This window comes from Erithacus rubecula (genome assembly GCF_903797595.1).
Source record: "Erithacus rubecula genome assembly, chromosome: 24".
NCBI lineage: Eukaryota > Metazoa > Chordata > Aves > Passeriformes > Muscicapidae > Erithacus > Erithacus rubecula.
In genome coordinates this window covers 4,981,483-4,999,312 of record NC_136676.1, presented here as the reverse complement: position 1 = coordinate 4,999,312, position 17,830 = coordinate 4,981,483, and the positions used below count along the sequence as shown (strand labels likewise).

At 47.0% G+C, this 17,830-nt stretch overlaps 1 protein-coding gene across 1 annotated transcript; it reads right to left on the bottom strand.

Moving 5' to 3' along the window:
* Nucleotides 1–3,049: 3,049 nt before the first annotated feature.
* Nucleotides 3,050–17,432, bottom strand: TTC34 (tetratricopeptide repeat domain 34). The gene is made up of 8 exons (XM_079326018.1): nucleotides 17,313–17,432; nucleotides 14,065–15,668; nucleotides 13,743–13,968; nucleotides 11,943–12,135; nucleotides 10,367–10,533; nucleotides 9,657–9,924; nucleotides 8,897–9,111; nucleotides 3,050–4,124 (listed from the first exon to the last, which is right to left on the bottom strand). The coding sequence occupies exons 2-8, from the start codon at nucleotides 15,591–15,593 to the stop codon at nucleotides 3,606–3,608; spliced, it is 3,117 nt and encodes a 1,038-aa protein (XP_079182144.1). The 5' UTR covers nucleotides 15,594–15,668; nucleotides 17,313–17,432; the 3' UTR covers nucleotides 3,050–3,605.
* Between the last annotated feature and the right edge of the window lie 398 nt (nucleotides 17,433–17,830).

The window sequence follows — 17,830 nt, the reverse complement described above, 5'->3', positions numbered from 1 at the left end:
GAGTGGTTTCCACACTCTGCTGACAGCTTTGGGACTGGCTCATGTTCTCCAGCCTCCCATTTGAGGTGGAAATTTGTTCCCCACCTGTCCTCAAACATCCCCAGCTGCTGAGAGCTACAGCAGAAATATCAGCTGTGTTTGTTTTCTGCTTTCCAGGCACTTCTGGGAGCCAATAAACCACTGCTCCTGTGCTCAGGGCTGTCTGTGCACACCTGTGGGCAGGTGCAGGCTCTGCAGCATTGACAGAACAAACAGATATGGAAAAGTCATTCCTGAAATCCTCAGCAGCAGCAGGAGGGGAAGGAGCCTCCTGAATGCCACAGCTTTGGGATGCTGTGCCTCCTAAATAATGAACTGCTTTTCTAAAGGTGCCACAGAGCAATGGCTGAGTGCAGCAGCAGAGCCCAGCACAGAGCAGTGTGGCTGAAATCCAGCTGAAGCAGCCAAGGCTCCAAAGGCAGGCTCCAGTGCCAGTGACAATTCCATGGGACACATTAAATTTCTGGTGACAGCGACTCCTCGGAGCCCTGGCAAATTGGAAACTGCAGGATGCAGCAGCAGCACAATGATAACAGTTAATCTTCTGCAGGGCCATGATGGTAAAAGAAATGGCTTTTAGATTAGCTGCCATTAGAGTGAAACATCTGCCCCTGCAAGCCAAGGGGACTGTCCTCACTGGGGCACGAGGAAGCTCATTAATCCCTGGGTTTGCTCCACACTGGAGTGGTGTTGGCAGCATAGTGGCTCGGGCTGAGAGGCAGCAGCATCAATTCCCTGGAGATGTGGCAGCTCCCAAAGCAGCTGCACGAGTTGCTTCATGTCTTTAGATTCCCTTAGTACCTGGGAGCACACAGGGAAGTGAAATAGGAAAAACTAATGGGAGTGATGAATATCACAAAAGCTCAAAGTTTAGCTCTGCCTGAACTCTGAGGAAAAGCTTCCACTGGAATATTTAATTCCAAACACTTTGCCATCATTTCTAAGCTGTTCTTTGCCTGCTGGACTGCAGAGCATGAGGTCAGGAAACTTCCCTTGTTTAACTCTATTTGTGATGCAAATAGTGCAAATATTCTCACATCTGATTTTCCTTTCACATACTCACAAGGAATGTTGAATATTTCAGAGGGGTAAGCCTGGCAGGGCACTGTTAGTACAGGAAATTCTCAACCATGATCTCAGTTTTCTTTCACTGTTCATTACCTGGTGATGATGTGCAACATGGTTATTAAGGCTGCAGAATATTTTAAAGGAACAAAATTTATAGAGAGCAAAGAAATAGTTGTTAATTCAGAGCTGAATAAACTACAGATATTTAAGCTGTAATTAATTAATGACTGCAGCTTCAAGCTGGATAAAAAAACCAGGTACTCAGTTTCATCTTTTATTAGGCTGCACTTTCTTCTTGATTACATTAATCTTGATTAATATAAATATATTTAAATTCTTCCCAGTTGTGTGACATTTACAGCAGAATTCCTTGAGGGTATGTCCTACAGCACATTGTACAAGGAGCAATAAAGCTCTTTTATGAAGTATTCAGCCTTGGGCTGCTTGCACAGGGTGAGGGAAGGGTCTCACAGCAATGGGAAAGAGCTCCACAGTCCCCATGAACTGCAGCTTAACATTAAAGAAATGAGGTACAGAAATGATCACTGCAGGTTTTGCTGGTTTTCCTGGCAGATTCTTCAAGCCAGAAGTAGAACCAGTTTGTTGTTGTTGTTGTTTTGGGTTTTTTAGTTTTAGTTTTTTGGGTTTTTTTTTCCTAATCTAATCATAGAATTATGGACTGGTTTGGGTTGGGAGGGACTTCACACCTCCCACTGTCCCAGGTTGCTCCAAGGCCTCTCCTAGAAATTGGTTGGAAGAGTAAGAACACAACAGAGAATTAAAGAATAAATCAGAAGCTTGGGCACAAGCAAAAGACTTTAGTGGGCACAGACAGAGGACAAGGAAAATAAAAGAAGCAAATGAAAATATTGATGAGAAGAGTCAGGAGAAGCAGCCATTCCTCAATGGCCTTTCAGTCACCTGAAAAGGAATTTTTTCCTCAGGATAACTCTCTATCTGTCTTGCAGGGATGCCTGTGGTCCTTATTTTTAAAGAAAAAAAAATCTTTAGGAGCAATAAATGCCTTCTGTCCAGGAGAATACATTGCTTAATGAAAAGAGCAGACAAAATGGCCCAAAATTCCAGACTGATGGAGGGAATGTTACTCTGGGGGACAGGACAACTGGATTGTCTTCCCAGTGCTTTCCATGGTCTGGAAAAAAGTGAGATATCCTGTTTTTACATAATGGAAAGACTTCCAGAAAAAATTTTGAAGCCCTAAACAACCACTTCTCAAAAATTCCTTGAGACACAGAGAATTTCCTGTCTGTTAGTTACTACTTGAAGGAAAACATGATCAATTTTTCTTTTTCTTCCAGCTTTCAAATAGAGCAAACAGTTGTTTAAGGATGTAATTTCATGCTTGGAAAGAAACTCTCCCATAACATCTTGATGCCCATTAGGGGGAAAAATCCTCATCAGTGTCACTAGGATTAAAATGGAATTTGAAGGGCAAGAAGCCCAGCCCTACCAGTGCTCTTAGGGCAGAAAAAGGAGCATGCAGAGGAGAGGGAGAGGTGGAAATTTCCAGGTGTCATTGCTAGGGGGGATCCCATGGCTGCTGAATGAGGTTCCACCCTGGAATGTTGACTTTGAGACAACAGCACAATAAAAAAGACAATGCTTCCTCTTCCCTTTCATCCTAATCAAAGCAGCAGGGCAGTCCTGCCATTGCTTTAATCTTCATTTTCAGCACTAGTTTCTGGTTTTCTCCACGGTTATATTAGCACACTCCAAAAACATTGGGACAACTCCTCTGGAGCAGCCAAAACAAAGAAAGGAGCAGCTGCTCTGGGCCCCACCTCAGCTCCTTTGTGTTTCTGGACTGAGCTGAGGCTCCCAGGTGAATCCCCAGGATGTCCCAGCACTGCTCTGGGGCCCTCCTGGGCCTGCCTGGGGCAGATTCTGTGCAGCAGAACAGTTTATTTGGCATTTGTGATCCTGGCAAAGCCACTGCATTCCCAGCAGGGCAGATCCTTCATCCAGGTGAGGGGCAGGAGAGGGCTGTAACACAAATGAGCCTTCACAGACACCTTACAGGAGTCACTTTGGACTGATCCTTTTGACTGGCCCATAAAAATAAGGCAAATTGATGGAACAGTATGTGTTAAAGCTCATCAAATACTTGCTAGGAAATGCATGATTATTATTCATGAGCTGCAAGTGATTTGAATGTTTTCCTTCAGTAGGACTGGAACCCCTGTGTTAGAATTTGTTGTTCAGCCAGAAAAAAAAGCTTTTTTCACAATGGGGAGTTTACATAATGCACAGTAATTTTCAGGAATCCTGAATCTGCAGTTTGCTTTTGTTCCTCATTGCACTCTTGGTCAGTTTTTTTTTTTTTGCTGCCTCAAACTTTCTACTCTTAATTCTGCTGTCCCATGTTCAGTGTAGTGTCTGTTGCATATTTATCAGGAGCTTCTCATCTTTCCCTCATTCTTGCAGCCTCCCAAACAAACCAGAAAGCAATCAGACTGGAAAATCCCCAAACAGAGAAATCAATGTATGCTACAGCTCGATGCCTCCCTTTTGAGTCTTGCTTTCAGCTTCTGGAGTTCAGAACTTTTATCAATTCTCAGCCCATAGTCTGTGATCTTCCAGGCCTCTTCATAGCACTGCTTTTCAAAGTTATATTGTGCAATTTTGTGAAAAGTTTGGGTTAAAGATTCCCTGCCAGGGCAGGTGGTGATGGTGCCCAGGGCCAGGGGCTCGTCCAGCTGCAGAGCCTCCATGTAGTGCTGCACTGCTGCCTCCTCCTGAGCCAGGGCCAGCAGCAGGAAGCCCTGGCAGCAGTGATCCCCAGCCTGTGTTTTTGGGCTGTTACAGCTGTGCCCCTGGGTCACTCTCTCCATGTCTTTCAGAGCCTTGTCATATTTTTTCAGGTGCATCAGGCAGGCAGCTCTGCGCCGCAGGTGCCTGGGGCTGTCCCTGCTGGCCAGCACAGCCAGGCTGAGGTAGCCCAGAGCCTGCTCCTGCTCATGGCTTTTCATCAGCTCCTTCCCTTCCTGGGCTGCTGCCTGTGGGACAGAGGGAGTCCGTGTTAGTCAATCAAGGGGAAAAAACAGGGCAATGTCTGCTCTGCACTGGTCATATACACAGACACTAAGAAATCGCATTTATTTTATCAAATGTTGGAGTTGCATCTAGCTGGAGAACTAATAATTGGTGTATTTTTGCATACAGATAAGATATAAAACTCTTGGCTCGTTGGGAACTTGCTGTTATCTCAAGAGCTTCTGAAATCCTTTGTTTCTGCATGTTATGCAGAATTACTTCTGAATTTGTTGACATTCCTTAGGAATGATGAGCAAAAAAGCTGCCTGGACCAACCACCCCAGGTGCTGCCTCACAAATGAATTTTTTTTTTCTCTACTGGAGATTACCTAAACTGTAGGAAAAAAAAAAAAAAAGGCCAACTGGTGGCTTTGCTAATTGTTAATCTTGAGTGCAATTTGAGCTCTCTGCCCTCATCTGAAGGAAAAAACAACAAGAAAATAGAGAAGGCTGAAAGAGCCACATAATTTTTAGGTTCATGGAGGTCAATAAAGAAAACTCCATTAGAACTATTGGCCTCAAATGGATTTCTCATTATTTCCCTTCACTGGTAATAAATAAAGCTTTTAACCTGCTGCAGCAGAGTGAATATTCAATTTATAAACAAGGCTGAGGGTTTACAAAAGGCTGGGCCAAACAAGCTGAGGCTTCAAGCACAGGAAAAATGTTTCCATCCTCCTCATTTCATGGGTCACTCCTGCTTGTGGATGCAGAATTCCAGCTAGCCCAGCCACTGTCCCAGTAGCCACACTTGACAGCCAGGTCAGGTCCTCCAGTCCCTTTGTGTGTCCCTCTGATTTTACCTGGCTGAGGTTAGAATTGATTTCTGTCTGCCAGGACTGATGAAAACAGGTTCTGCAGGAAAGGGATCAATAGTGCAGGGCCAGTCCCTGCACCTCATCTGAGAGCAGTGGCATGTATAAAATAATTTAACCTCTCCTCATGGCTTATGAGGAATTCTGCCCCAGTTATTTCATTATAATGCACAGAATATATATATATATATTGCTATTTTGTTTGACATAGTCATATTTATTAAGGAATCTGAGTTTCCACGCAGAGAAAATAGCAATAGGGCCTCTCCCCAAAAAGTGTCAACCCCTGGCCATAAATTTTCAAGCAGCCTGTCCAAACCCACCTCAGGTGTGTACATTTCAAGAGCAGCACATTTACTTTGTTCCTTGAAATGTTTTTAAGGCAACACTTCAATGCAAGTGTCCCCTCTGTGGCAGGAATTCAAGGTGGAACTGCAGCTGCATGAGGAGCATCCTGGCAAGGGAAGGTGTTTTTTTCCCCTAGAAATTCCAGAGTTCTGGATCACATTGTTCCAAGGAACACAGTGCAGTTCCTCAAGACAGCTTGTGTTTGTGTAGTTAAATTGTCACTTTCAGCCTCTGAGGTGCATTTGTTGTCTCAGAAGCAGAAGAAAACACAATTGTTGTTGTTGTGCTGAGTGCTGAATCTGATGCTGGAGGTTTCAGTGCTCTAACCTGGGGCATTTGGGGTTATTGCACCACAGCAATATTACATTTATTCATTGAGCCACTGTTTTGACTCCTTCATATTTCCCTGAGAGTCCCCAAATCAAGCCATGAGATTCTGCCTTTCCTGCCACGCTTGGAGGAAAAATCCCATCTGAAAATAAAGGATTCCCTTTCACCCTTGCTGGTGGAGCAAGGTTGAGCAGCTGCATTCTGGATTTTCTTTTGGCTCTGGCAGTCTTGAGGGACATTTTTGGCATGTAATGGGGAAGGATGAATCAGCAACTTGCACATTATCTCCTAACAGAGATAAAGATGAAAACCAGGCTCAGGGAAAGGAGGCAAAGGGAGCCAGAAGGACATGGCACAGCTGAGTTCAGCTGCTCCCTGCATGTGGCCTTGGAGAAGCATTTTTGTCATCAGCAGGTGACCTGGAAAGGCAGGAAAATCTGTGGAGTGCATGCCAGGGGAACTCGAGTCCAACCTGTCACCAAAAGTTTGATTTTGGTTTCCAGACTGAAATAATTCAGGTTCCACCTGGAAAGAGACATGAGTGGATTCCTGGATTCTCTGTGTCCCTTTTTTTCCATCTATTCACCTCTCTGAGTGTAAAGGACTGAACATACACATATTTTTGTGGTATTTTTGGTTCCAGTCCCTAGGACTTCTTATGATATGACCAAGGCTTAATTCCTCAGAAAGAAAAGAATGAGGAGTTTACTGGACATGGAATTATGGCCAAGGGTTAGTCCTGAGCAATAAATCCCAGCAGATGGAATGATAAACTCTCAGCTTTGGGACAGGGTTGGCTGTTTCCAGAAGAGTTTGGAGCAAGTCTTCCCTTCTCCACCTGCACCTGCCATGAAGGGAATGTGGAATGGCAACTTCACCTAATTCTGACTCAGACCATGGAGTTTTGGAGACCCTTTTTGTAGGAATCTGGATACCCCCAGAAGCTGCAGCCCCTGCAGTTTGGGAATCAGTGCATTTACCCCTGGCTTAGGAAAGCCAAGGGTTGAAGTTGCACGAGCAGCAAGCAAACTCCCTTCCTCTGACCTTTTGCAGCTTAATAAATCTTTCAGATTCCTATTCCCATGGGGTTCTGTCCCAGTTGTTTACAAATTTCTCAGCATGGGACCCCTTTGACTATAAATAATGGGAGAATTTTATTGCTTTGTTTTCCATGAATAAAAAGAGTACATCAAGGAGCTCTCTCCTTCCTCCACCCTTTCCTATTCAGCTTATGGAGAACTATTTTTAGCTCTTCAGACCTGGCTCCAGGATAATGATGACACGTTTTTAAAATGCCTGTAATTCCAAATACTCAAAAAACAATATGGCAGAAATGATTTTGTGCTGGAGTGCTGAGACTGGGTGTGAACTCTGAACTCTCCTTTTCCTACCTGGGAAATTCAGGAACACAGCAAACTCTCCCTCCCAGGGTAGGAACCCTGGCAAAGTCAAGGCATTATTGGGAATCTTTGCACTAATCCTGTCTGTGAGCTTTTGAAACTGTTCTTTTACTGAGATCTTCCTTTCACAAACCAGAATAACCTTGCAGGCAAAAGGAAGTGCAGCTGGGAAATCCTTTGAGACTATGGGCAGGTGGATGAAACAATTCCTTCCCCACCCCAGAGAGCACACACTCCTCCCCTGGTCACAAAACACATCTAAAAACCCCCAAGTGCTGGAGTTCAAACATTTACTAGTTGAATAAAAGCAGGAAGATGAAAGAGAGCAATGTTTTCTTTCTTTTAAAATTTCCAGCACTGGTACTGGGCTCCAGTTTTGAAGTCAGCCTGGTCACACCCCTTGTCTCAAGCAGAGGGATCTCTCATGATAAATAAGCCACAGTGAGGAGTTTTATTTCAGCCACAGCTACCAAAAAGAGAAAGAAATAAGTTTCTCTCCCATTTTAAAGCTTCACTTGCCTGTGGCACCAATGGGTTCTCACACATCAGTGCAGTATAAGTGACACAAATGTTAGTTTGCTTTTTCCTTCTCGTTTTTCTTTTCTTATTGACAGCAAAGAACATCCCTCCTGTGTAGCCTTGGGAAGCAGCATGGGTGCACTGGGCTGTGAGAGCCCCACAGAAGGAGTGATGTGGCAGCAGGGGAAATTCAGCTGTAAAATGTGTCTTCATTTACAGACACCTCCTCAGGGCCTCCCTAGTCACAGCCTCAATTGTTCCTTTATCAACTTTCTGAAGTGGAAGATTACAAATTGCTTCTGAAATCTTCCAACTCTTCCCCTAAGACTGAACTTTTTACATTATTTAGAAGAGAGGGGCTCTTTTCTCTGTAATGGGGCATGTCTGGGGACTGGTAAATTAATACTTGTTTACTTATATCCTCCTGCTGTTCTGCTCAAATACATTCCAAGGGCTCCTCTTGCTGCATTAAGGATATCAGCATGTTGTTTGTTTTATAACCTGGGAGAGAGCATAACAATATAGCTTCTCACCAGGGTGCACACCAGCAACAAATTGAATAAAAGGAAGCAAACTGATTCTCAGAACACAGAGCTTCTGGGTAATCAGAATTGCAGATGCTTGGCTGAGTGTTAAAACTCTTCACCATCAATCTGACCTTCTCCTGTCTTATTGTTGGAAAGACTTTCTTTTTGGGAGAGAAACTTGAAAAAAATGCTGAATAATAGATATTTGGTGGGGTGGGGGACCAGAGCTATGTGACACTGTTGTGTCAGTGTTAGCTAAGAAAATCAGCCTCAAAGCCTTTCATTTTATAAAAATATGAACATAATAAAAATCCTAAATGTTGTACAAAAGAGTAAGAAGGATGGAAGCACTTAATATCACTGATTTTAAATATTCAGTATAATGTTACCAAGAAAATGAACAAAATATGAATCTCCCTTCCCCATGAACCTCATGTATCCCCCAGACTTCAACAACCAGCAATGATTTGTTAATTCCTACCTGCTGTCCCTCACACTCCCTGAATTTCAGTGTGGGCATCACCAGGTTTTGTGCCAGGGAGACCAAAAAGGAATCCCAAATGCTCAGGTGTGGCAATATGGATTATTAGAGACTGATCAAGGTCACTGCAGGGGAAGAAGTTTGGCTCCAGCTCCCTGCCCTGGCTGGAGGAAAAGCCAATTTGTGCTTTGTCCTTCTGATAAACTCTTCCCACACACTTCTCAAGGCAGGGAGAAATCCCTGCAATCCCAGTTTTGCTTCCCAATTCTTTCCCCACTGAATCCAGGGATGTGTGATCAGTGGAAAGGGCTGTACCTGAGCCAGATGCTGCTGTTGCTTGGTGCCTACAAAGTTCAGGAGAAAGGCCAAATCCTTTTCATCTCTCCTGGCCAGGACACTGAGGGGGGCAGCTGCTGCTGCCACGTTCCTGCTCTGCAGCTGCAGCACAGCCAGGCGAGCCCTGGCAGAGTCCTCAGCAGGACAGTGGCCAAAGGCTTCCTGCAGGTGCCTGAGGGCCTCTGGGTGCCTTCCTGTTGGGGAACAGCAACAGACTCCATAACCCATCCCATGGGGAGCAGGGCACCCTGAAACCTCAGCAAGGCAGGGTTCAGGCAGCCAGTCCATGTCTAAAGGTGTTAATTACATCATACCCTGCCCCAAAATGTTTTCAAACTTGGATTGAAAAGGACCATCCAGCATTGTCCAACATCATCCAGCATTACCCAACACCATCCAGCATTACCCAACACCATCCAGCATCATCCAACCCCATCCATCCCTATCCATCCCCATTGATCCCCATCCATCACCATCCATCCCCATCCAGCATTATCCATCCCCATCCAGCATTATCCATCCCTATCCATCCCCATTGATCCCCATCCATCCCCATCCAGCATTATCCTCCATCCCTACCCATCCCCATCCATCCCCATCCATCCCCATCCATCCCCATCCAGCATTATCCATCCCCATCCATCCCCATCCAGCAGCACTCCTGACAGTTAATATTCATTTTATCCATTTTCTGCTTGCTCACCAGGCCTGACCAGCTGTGCTGAAGGACTCAACTCACCATTTGCCATCAAAACATCAGTGTAGAAGATGTGATGTTGTGCACTCCTGCAGATTTTGGTCAGTGCTTTTGCCACCATGAGAAGGTCCCCGAGGGTTTCTTTTCCTGGAAGGTCTTTGGTGGCCATGAGCTCAGTGAGAGTGGCCCTGCCATGCTGGAGGAGCCACCCAGTGACCAACCCTTGGGTTTCAGGCTTCAAGGACAGGATTGCTGGGATCACTGCTCCTGCCTCCACCTTCAGTGCTGAGATCAGATCTTGCACTGCCTCCTGTGGAAAAACAGCACCAAGGAAAGAAATTGAAGCAATAATTAAGTATTGATCATTTGTTCTTTCAGCTGCTTTCTGTTCTCTGCTTTACCATGGAAAAACTTTGCTCTCTCCTGTCCTTGTGCTACAATTTTTCCATTTTCAAAGCTGATAGGAGATAATAAAGGCAGGTTTGAAAGAGTGTTTGCACATTATTTCAAACTCCTTGTGTTATCATAGAAAATTATGGCCAAGGTTTAGTCTTCCTGTCTCTAGGCTTGGGAAATAAAATCAGTAACCTCAAGTGTGCTGTCCATGCACCCAGGCAAACCCAGAGCCTTTCACTGCCCAAATTCTGTGAGAAACTCCTGATTCCACCAACTCCACGACAAATTCTGTGATACTTTCCATTCACATGGTTCAATCCCTCAGAAAAACCAGCAAAGCCCCAGATGGACAGTACCTTCTGCTGCCTCAGAGCCAGGTGAACAAAGCCTCTGCCACTCAGAGCTTGTGCATTGCTGGGCTCCTCCTTCAGCACAGCATTAAAATCAAAAATCGCCGTTTTCATCTGCCCCAGGCGCCCGTAGCACTGGGCCCTGGTGAGGAGACAATCCTCAGCATAACCACCTGCAGGACAGGGATGCAGCCATGGTTACTGCAAGGACACCCACAGGAAACTGCAAAAAAGCTCCACTTGGCCTGAGGATACCTCAGGATGAAGTACAATGAGAGTTTGCTTAAGTGGAAGTTTCCTTTATTTTTGTTGCAAGTGGAATTCCTACCATGTGTTATCAGCTGTGAGCTGAAAGGAAAAAGGAATCTGTGTCAGTTTGGAGTGGGAGCAGCACAAATGAGAGCAGAAAGCCCTGAGAGGGAGATCTGTGACTATGTGAGAGTGGAGGCACGAAGCCATTTGGCTGTTTTAATAAAGTGGGGTCACAATCACAGAATAGTTTGGGTTGGAAGGGACCTTAAAGAGTCCCCAGCCCCCTGCCACGGGCAGGGAAGGTACACATTGTTTTGGATAAATGACTTATCCAGATGGGACTGACTAATTCCCTGCCAGAATTAATATGCACTGGGACTTGTGATACTGAGCTGCTTTTTTTTTCCCCCCCCTCTGTTTTCACACAAAGTGCTGCCCAAATAAACACATAGAGCTGTCAGTGAAAATCCTGGTCCCTCCACTCCCTGCCTGCAGAGCATTTCTCTCCCTGCCATCCACATATCCCTTCCTTCCAAGGCAATTTCGATAAGGATCTTAACATGCCCAGGGTTGCAATCAATAACTGTGGCATCCAATATTGGATGATAAATCATCAGTGCCACTGGAAATATGTTTTCATAGGGAGGTCAGCAAACACAGCTGCCTGCAGGGATCAGCAAGCAGACAGGCTCCAAGCAATTCCTCTGCAGTAATGAACCTTTTTCTCCCTCCTGGTTTGCTCCAAAACTTCTGTACCAAAGGTTATTATCACTCTGGAGCTCTACCAGTTGGCTCCTCTAAAGACAATATCTATTTCTTAACAAGCATCTGTTCTAGCAGGTGGGGAGCTGATAAGCTGGAATGCATGGGCTGTGAAATGGAACCATCTCCAAGCAATTAACAGGGTTTTTATTCCATCTCCACGAGCCAGTCTCTCTTCTTCTCAGTGCTGCTGTCATAACATTTGCTCAGAGTGAAAGGCAGATTTCCATACAAACATGGTTCCACTTGGAACACGCCAGCAGCATTTCCATGTCAGCCTGGTCTCTCTCCTGAGGGAAAGCTGGAATAGTGAAATGTGTGAGGGGCTGAGTTCACTTTGCACTGGGTGAGGAAAAGGGGCTGATGTGCCTGTAGAACTGAGCTGAACCCATTTCAAGGAATTTAAAACTTATTTCCTTATTGTTTAACTGCACCACTTCACTGCCCAGGTGATCCTGCTGGGTCAGCCCAGGAGGGTGTCACCAGGAGGTGACAGAGGACATCTGGACATCCTGTGCCAGATGATTTCCCTTAGGAACAACCCCCCAGGGGCAGCCTGCTGTCCTACCTGCAGCAAGGATGGCAAAGGACAGGTGGGCAATGGCCTCTCTGATGGCAGCAGCCTCCTGCCTGCCCTTCAGGAGGGCCAGGGCTCGCTGGTGGCAGTGGCTCTGCAGCAGCCTGCGGTCCTCATCCTGCAAAATGTCCAGCACTGGCAGCAGGCAGGAGGAGTCTCCAATCCTGATCAATCTCTTCAGCAGCTTGAGGATGGGAGAGGAAAAGGCAGCAGAGAAAGTTTGAATGTGAGGCTGGGTGGGAGATCATTGTGCCCTTCCCCAGCTTCTCCAGCATTCCCTGGGGTTTTATCCAGCCCAGCACCACAAACCTCCCTGATTTATCCTCTCAGCTGGCCCTGGTGTCAATGCAGGTTGTAGAAAACAGGAATTCTTATCTTTCCTCACCACCACTGCAGCTGTGGAAATAATTCTGGGCAAATAACTGGTGCTGCCTGCTTTGTTTTGGGCAGCATCTGCTCCATATTGGCAGTGGAGTGTTTTTTTAAACACAGGATGATTGCCCAAAAAGAAGAGAATGTTCCTGTGGAACACAAGGATTCCAGTGACATTTTGACTGCAAAATCAAAACCAGTGAATTAATGGAAAATTAGAGAAGTGCTGTAACTTATTTTTAGTATTGTTATTGGGAATCTGGGAAAAGCATGGATTCAAACCCACAACTGCTGCCCTTCTGGAAAAGAATCCTATCTGACCTTTGGTATCTTTGCCTGGATAAACTCTTTTTAAGCTGCATTTCCAATGAAAATGAATCAAAAGATTGTTTTTTACAGTGCTCAGCAGGGACTGGATATTCAAATCTGAGCCAGAGAAGCCTGGACAAGAACAAAGTTATCCTCATGTACCAGACACATCTCTTAAACCCATAACTTTCTCTGTTTTATTAATAGATAAAAGTGATTGGCATCTGACAGGCAGGTGGGATAAAAATACATTGAAGAGAAATTTTCAGATGTTCCATGAAGAACTTGCAGCAGAAGCTGCAGATGGAAATCCAACTTCCAAGGGCAGCACTCTAATAAAGCCACACCCTTCATTAACAGCCTTCCCAAAGGCAGCAAATTACAGCAAAATTTTATTTTTCATAGGGAATAGGGAAGTGTTGACAGTAAAATCATTCTCCTTATCAGTTAGAATTTATATGTCATTTTTTAAAAAAATACAATAGTTCCCTCTGATGGCAGAGCCTGGGAATTCAGCTTTGTGATCCTGGGTGTGAGAACCAACTTGCTGGAATGACTTTCAAGGTTTCAAGCACAGTTTATCAGCACTGGGGAAAGAAAACTGCAAATGGTTATTGGAGTTTCTGTGTTTGTGTGTTTCTTCTCCAATGCTTCATTAGGATACTAGGGAGGTGGCACTTGTGCTTTTTTTTCTCCAAGGGAACATTCCCAATCACATAATGTTGTCCCCAGGGACAGGATGCTCTGCCTGATTAAAGTGCTGAGAAATGCCATTAAAAAGCATGTGGGGAATGAGCTGGATTTAGCTGGGAGTGCTTGTGTGGCCTTTTTTGACAGAAACTCCTGTGATTCTATGATTTTATGGCAATATCAGCCCTGTATTTACACCTTAAAATTTCTGCTAGAGGTTCTGCATGTGTGCTCCAATTTTCACTGTGCTACAGCTCCCCCTGTCACTATTCAGGGAGCTCCTAAGAGCAAAGTTTGGTTATAAAGGGGAAATGCACCCAAACCACTGAACACAGGGATTAAACTCTAATTTCACTGTTGTCTGGGACAAATCAGCTGTTGAGGAGGGAATGACCCTGAGGCTTTCCAGGTGCTCCTTACCTGGTTGCCATCATACACAAAGCCCCTCTTGAGCTGCAGCAGGGCCAGCCTGGCCAGCACAGGAGCCCTCTGGGGGTTTTTGGAGAGAGCCAGTGAAAGCATCTTGTGGGATTCTTCCCCACGGCCCATCTGGTACAGGGCATCAGCACACAGGATCTGGGATGTCTCATCAGAGCTGTCCAGCTCCACCAGGAGAGAGGCCAGCTGGAAAACCCCAGGGGCATCTCTGGAAGGGAAAAAAAAGCCAACAAAACAAAACACCTTCCAGGTTAGGAATGTGCACAGCCCTGTTTGCTTTTTCTGAAAGGAAATATATGGATACCTCTTCTTTTGGAGCATCATCTGTCCTTCCTCCTGGAGGACCTTCAGCAGCAATCCCCTCTGGTTCCACGGCACGTAGGACTTGATGGTGAAGATGGTTTCATCCAGCTTTAACTGGCAAGCTGTGATATAATCCAGGGCAGTCAGGTAATTGCTGCCACCAGAAATGCGGATCAGCCCACGGCCACACAGGGCTTTGATGCAGCTGCTGGGATGGGGGGAGTCGTGCTCAATGACCCTCTGGAAGTCCTGCAGGGCTCTGTGCTGGTCCTGGGCGTGCAGGGAGCAGAAGCCTCGCAGTGCCAGCAGGGTGTTGTGATAAGTGCTCTGCTCTGCTGCCAGCAGCTGCTCACACATGTCCAGGGCGGCCCCGGGGTGTCCCTGCAGGAGGTGACAGTCGGCCAGACGGACACGGAGCTCCCGGCTGCGCCCCGGGCAGATGTGCAGGAGCAGCTGGATGGTCTGGATGACAGCAGGGAGCAGCTCGGTGCCATGGCTGCCCCTGAGCTCAGCCCCAGCACGCACAGCCTCCCTGTAGGCTGCAAACCTCCCCTCCAGGGCAGCTCTGGCCTGCTCCTCGATCTTCTCAGCATCACTGGGTGAGAAAACCTCTTCAAAGCATTTCATTGCCAGAGCAGGGTCTGCTGCAAAGGCTGCTGTCAAATCCTGCATCATTTCCTGCGTCCATCCTCCCAGCAAGAAATACCCAGCAGCTCGTTGCAGCAGCAGAGCCACAACATCCTCCCCTGCGAGATTCTGAGCTGAGAAGCCCTCGAGGGCCTTGGTGCAGACAGCCACACACTGCTGGAACTGTGCTGTTTTCAGGAGGTGAGCCGCCCGTGCCCTGCACACCCATTTGTGCCCCGGTGCCAGCGCCGCCAGGAAGGTGTAGCAGTCACCCAGCCATTGCTGCGAGGCTCTGCAGCCTGAGCTTTCCTCCTGGCACCTGGACAGGTGAGCAGAGAACGCCTGCAGCACCTGGCCCAGGTGCTCCCTTTGCCTGCTGCACACGTAGGCCACCGCCTCTGCTTGGTACAGCACAAAGGCTTGGACATAATCCACGATTCCCTGGCCGAGCTGAGTCCCCGAGAGCAGCCGTGCCAGCGCCCTCAGCAGCAGCAGCTCCATGGAATGGCTGCCGTTCGCCTCCAGCAGCAAACTGCACCTGCTCACCACCTCCTCCGAGCAGCCCTGCCTGAGCAGGGCCTCCAGCTCGTACACCAAGGCCACCACATTGTTGGGCATGAGGGTGGAGAGGAAAACTGCAGCTATTCCCACGCTGAGGGACACCACGGCCAGGTTCCTGCTCTGGATTTTGGGGATCTCAGCCTTGCCTTGGCACCAGGCCTCCAGGGTGGCCACCACTCTCTGGCAGAGCTCCTGGCCCATGGTGCTGACCCTCTGCACGGCTGTGGGGCCACAGCAGCTGAAGGCAGCCAGGTAAAAAGCGGTGGCAGCTGGAAATTCCTGCTGGGAGAGCTGCTCGTCCCCTTCCCCACAGAGCAGGGCAGCCAGATCCTGAGGAGACATTTCCTGTGCCTGGACCCTCAGCGAGCGGCATGGCGGGGAGAGCCCGGCTGCGGCCTGGGGAACAGCAGCCAGGGGCTGTGGAGAGGGGTTTAATAAAAAATAATCAATGAGGGGCTGAGGAGATGGAGTTTAATAAAAAATAATCAATGAGGGGCTGAGGAGATGGGGTTTGATAGAAAATAATCAATGAGGGGCTGTGGAGAGGGGGTTTAATAGAAAATAATCAATGAGGGGCTGTGGAGAGGGGTTTAATAAAAAATAATCAATGAGGGGCTGAGGAGATGGGGTTTAATAGAAAATAATCACTGAGGGGCTGTGGAGAGGGGGTTTAATAAAAAATAATCAATGAGGGGCTGTGGAGAGGGGGTTTAATAGAAAATAATCAATGAGGGGCTGTGGAGATGGGGTTTGATAGAAAATAATCACTGAGGGGCTGTGGAGAGGGGGTTTAATAAAAAATAATCACTGAGGGGCTGTGGAGAGGGGGTTTAATAGAAAATAATCAATGAGGGGCTGTGGAGAGGGGGTTTAATAGAAAATAATCAATGAGGGGCTGTGGAGAGGGGGTTTAATAGAAAATAATCAATGAGGGGCTGTGGAGATGGGGTTTGATAGAAAATAATCACTGAGGGGCTGTGGAGAGGGGGTTTAATAAAAAATAATCAATGAGGGGCTGTGGAGATGGGGTTTAACAGAAAATAATCACTGAGGGGGCTGGGGAGATGGGGTTTAATAGAAAATAATCAATGAGGGGCTGAGGAGATGGGGTTTAATAGAAAATAATCACTGAGGGGCTGTGGAGATGGGGTTTAACAGAAAATAATCAATGAAGGGCTGTGGAGATGGGGTTTAATAGAAAATAATCAATGAGGGGCTGTGGAACACAGGTTTGAGCAGAAAATCAGCAGTGAGGGGCTGTGGAGCTGAGTTTTAAGAAAAAATAATCATGAAGGGCTGTGGAGTAGAGGTTTAGCAGAAAAAAATAGAAGTGAGGGGCTGTGGACTAGAAGTTTGTTAGAAAATGAACAATGAGGGGCTTTGGAACTGAGTTTTAGCAGTAAAACAACAGTGAGGGGCTATGGAGCTCAGTTTTAATAGAAAATAATCATGAAAGACTGGGGAGCAGAGTTTTAGCAGAAAGAAAACAGTGAGGGGCTGTGGAGCACAGGATTGAGAGAAAATCAGCAATGGGGGACCATGGGGCAGAATTTTAGCAGAAATCAGCCATGAGAGGCTCTGAAACACAAGTTTTTCTGCTTAAAGGGAGCAGCTTTTCAAATGGCAGATGTCAGCAAGCCCAGGTGCTGTGCAAAACCAGAGTTTGGTCACTGCCAGGTTTCTGGGGGATTAAAGGCAAGAGGAGAATCATCACAGAGGTTGACAATGGTCAGGCAGGTTGGAAAGCACCTGGTCAGAATTCCCCTGCCCATGGAAGGAGAAAATAATAGAAATAATAGAAAATAATCAGTGAGGGGCTGTGGAGCTGAGTTTTAATAGAAAATAATAATGAAGGGCTGTGGAGTAGAGTTTTAGCAGGAAAAAAGCAGCGAGGGGCTGTGGAGTAAAGGTTTGATAGAAAATCAGCAATGAGGGGCTGTGCAGCTGAGTTTTAGCAGTAAAACTGGGACACACGAGTGATAAATCTTTAATCACCAATGTCGCCACTAGTGGGGGACACGGAGGAGTCAGAGCCACACCTCAGCCTCACCCACCCCTTACCTTTTTCCTTGGCTCGGAGAAAGGATAAAATCCGCTGATTTCCAGCCAGCGGGAAGGACGGGGCGCCTTCCCCCCATCCCGCACACCTGCAGGTGCGGGGAGCGCCGACACCTGAGAGGGGACGGGACGGGAGGGATGGAGGGAGGAAAGGAAGGAGGGAGGGAGGGAGGGAAGGAGGGAGGGAGGGAGAGCAGCGCAGGAGCCGCGACTGAGTTGCCTGGAGACCGCAAACACTGCCCGGTGTCCTGCGGGGCGGGACCCGCCCGAGTCTGCCTCCTCTTCCCGAGGGATGCTCAGGGCATGGCCAGGACAAGGATCCCCCTGATCTGACTGAAATGATCCCTCACCTTGGGGAAAGAATCCCCAAAGCTTTGGGGAAAGAATCCTTCTCACCTCGGGAAAAGAATTCCACTTACTTTGGGGAAAGGATTTCCCTCACTTTGGGGAAAGGATTTCCCTCACTTTGGGGAAAGGATTTCCCTCACCTTGGGGAAAGGATTTCCCTCACCTTGGGGAAA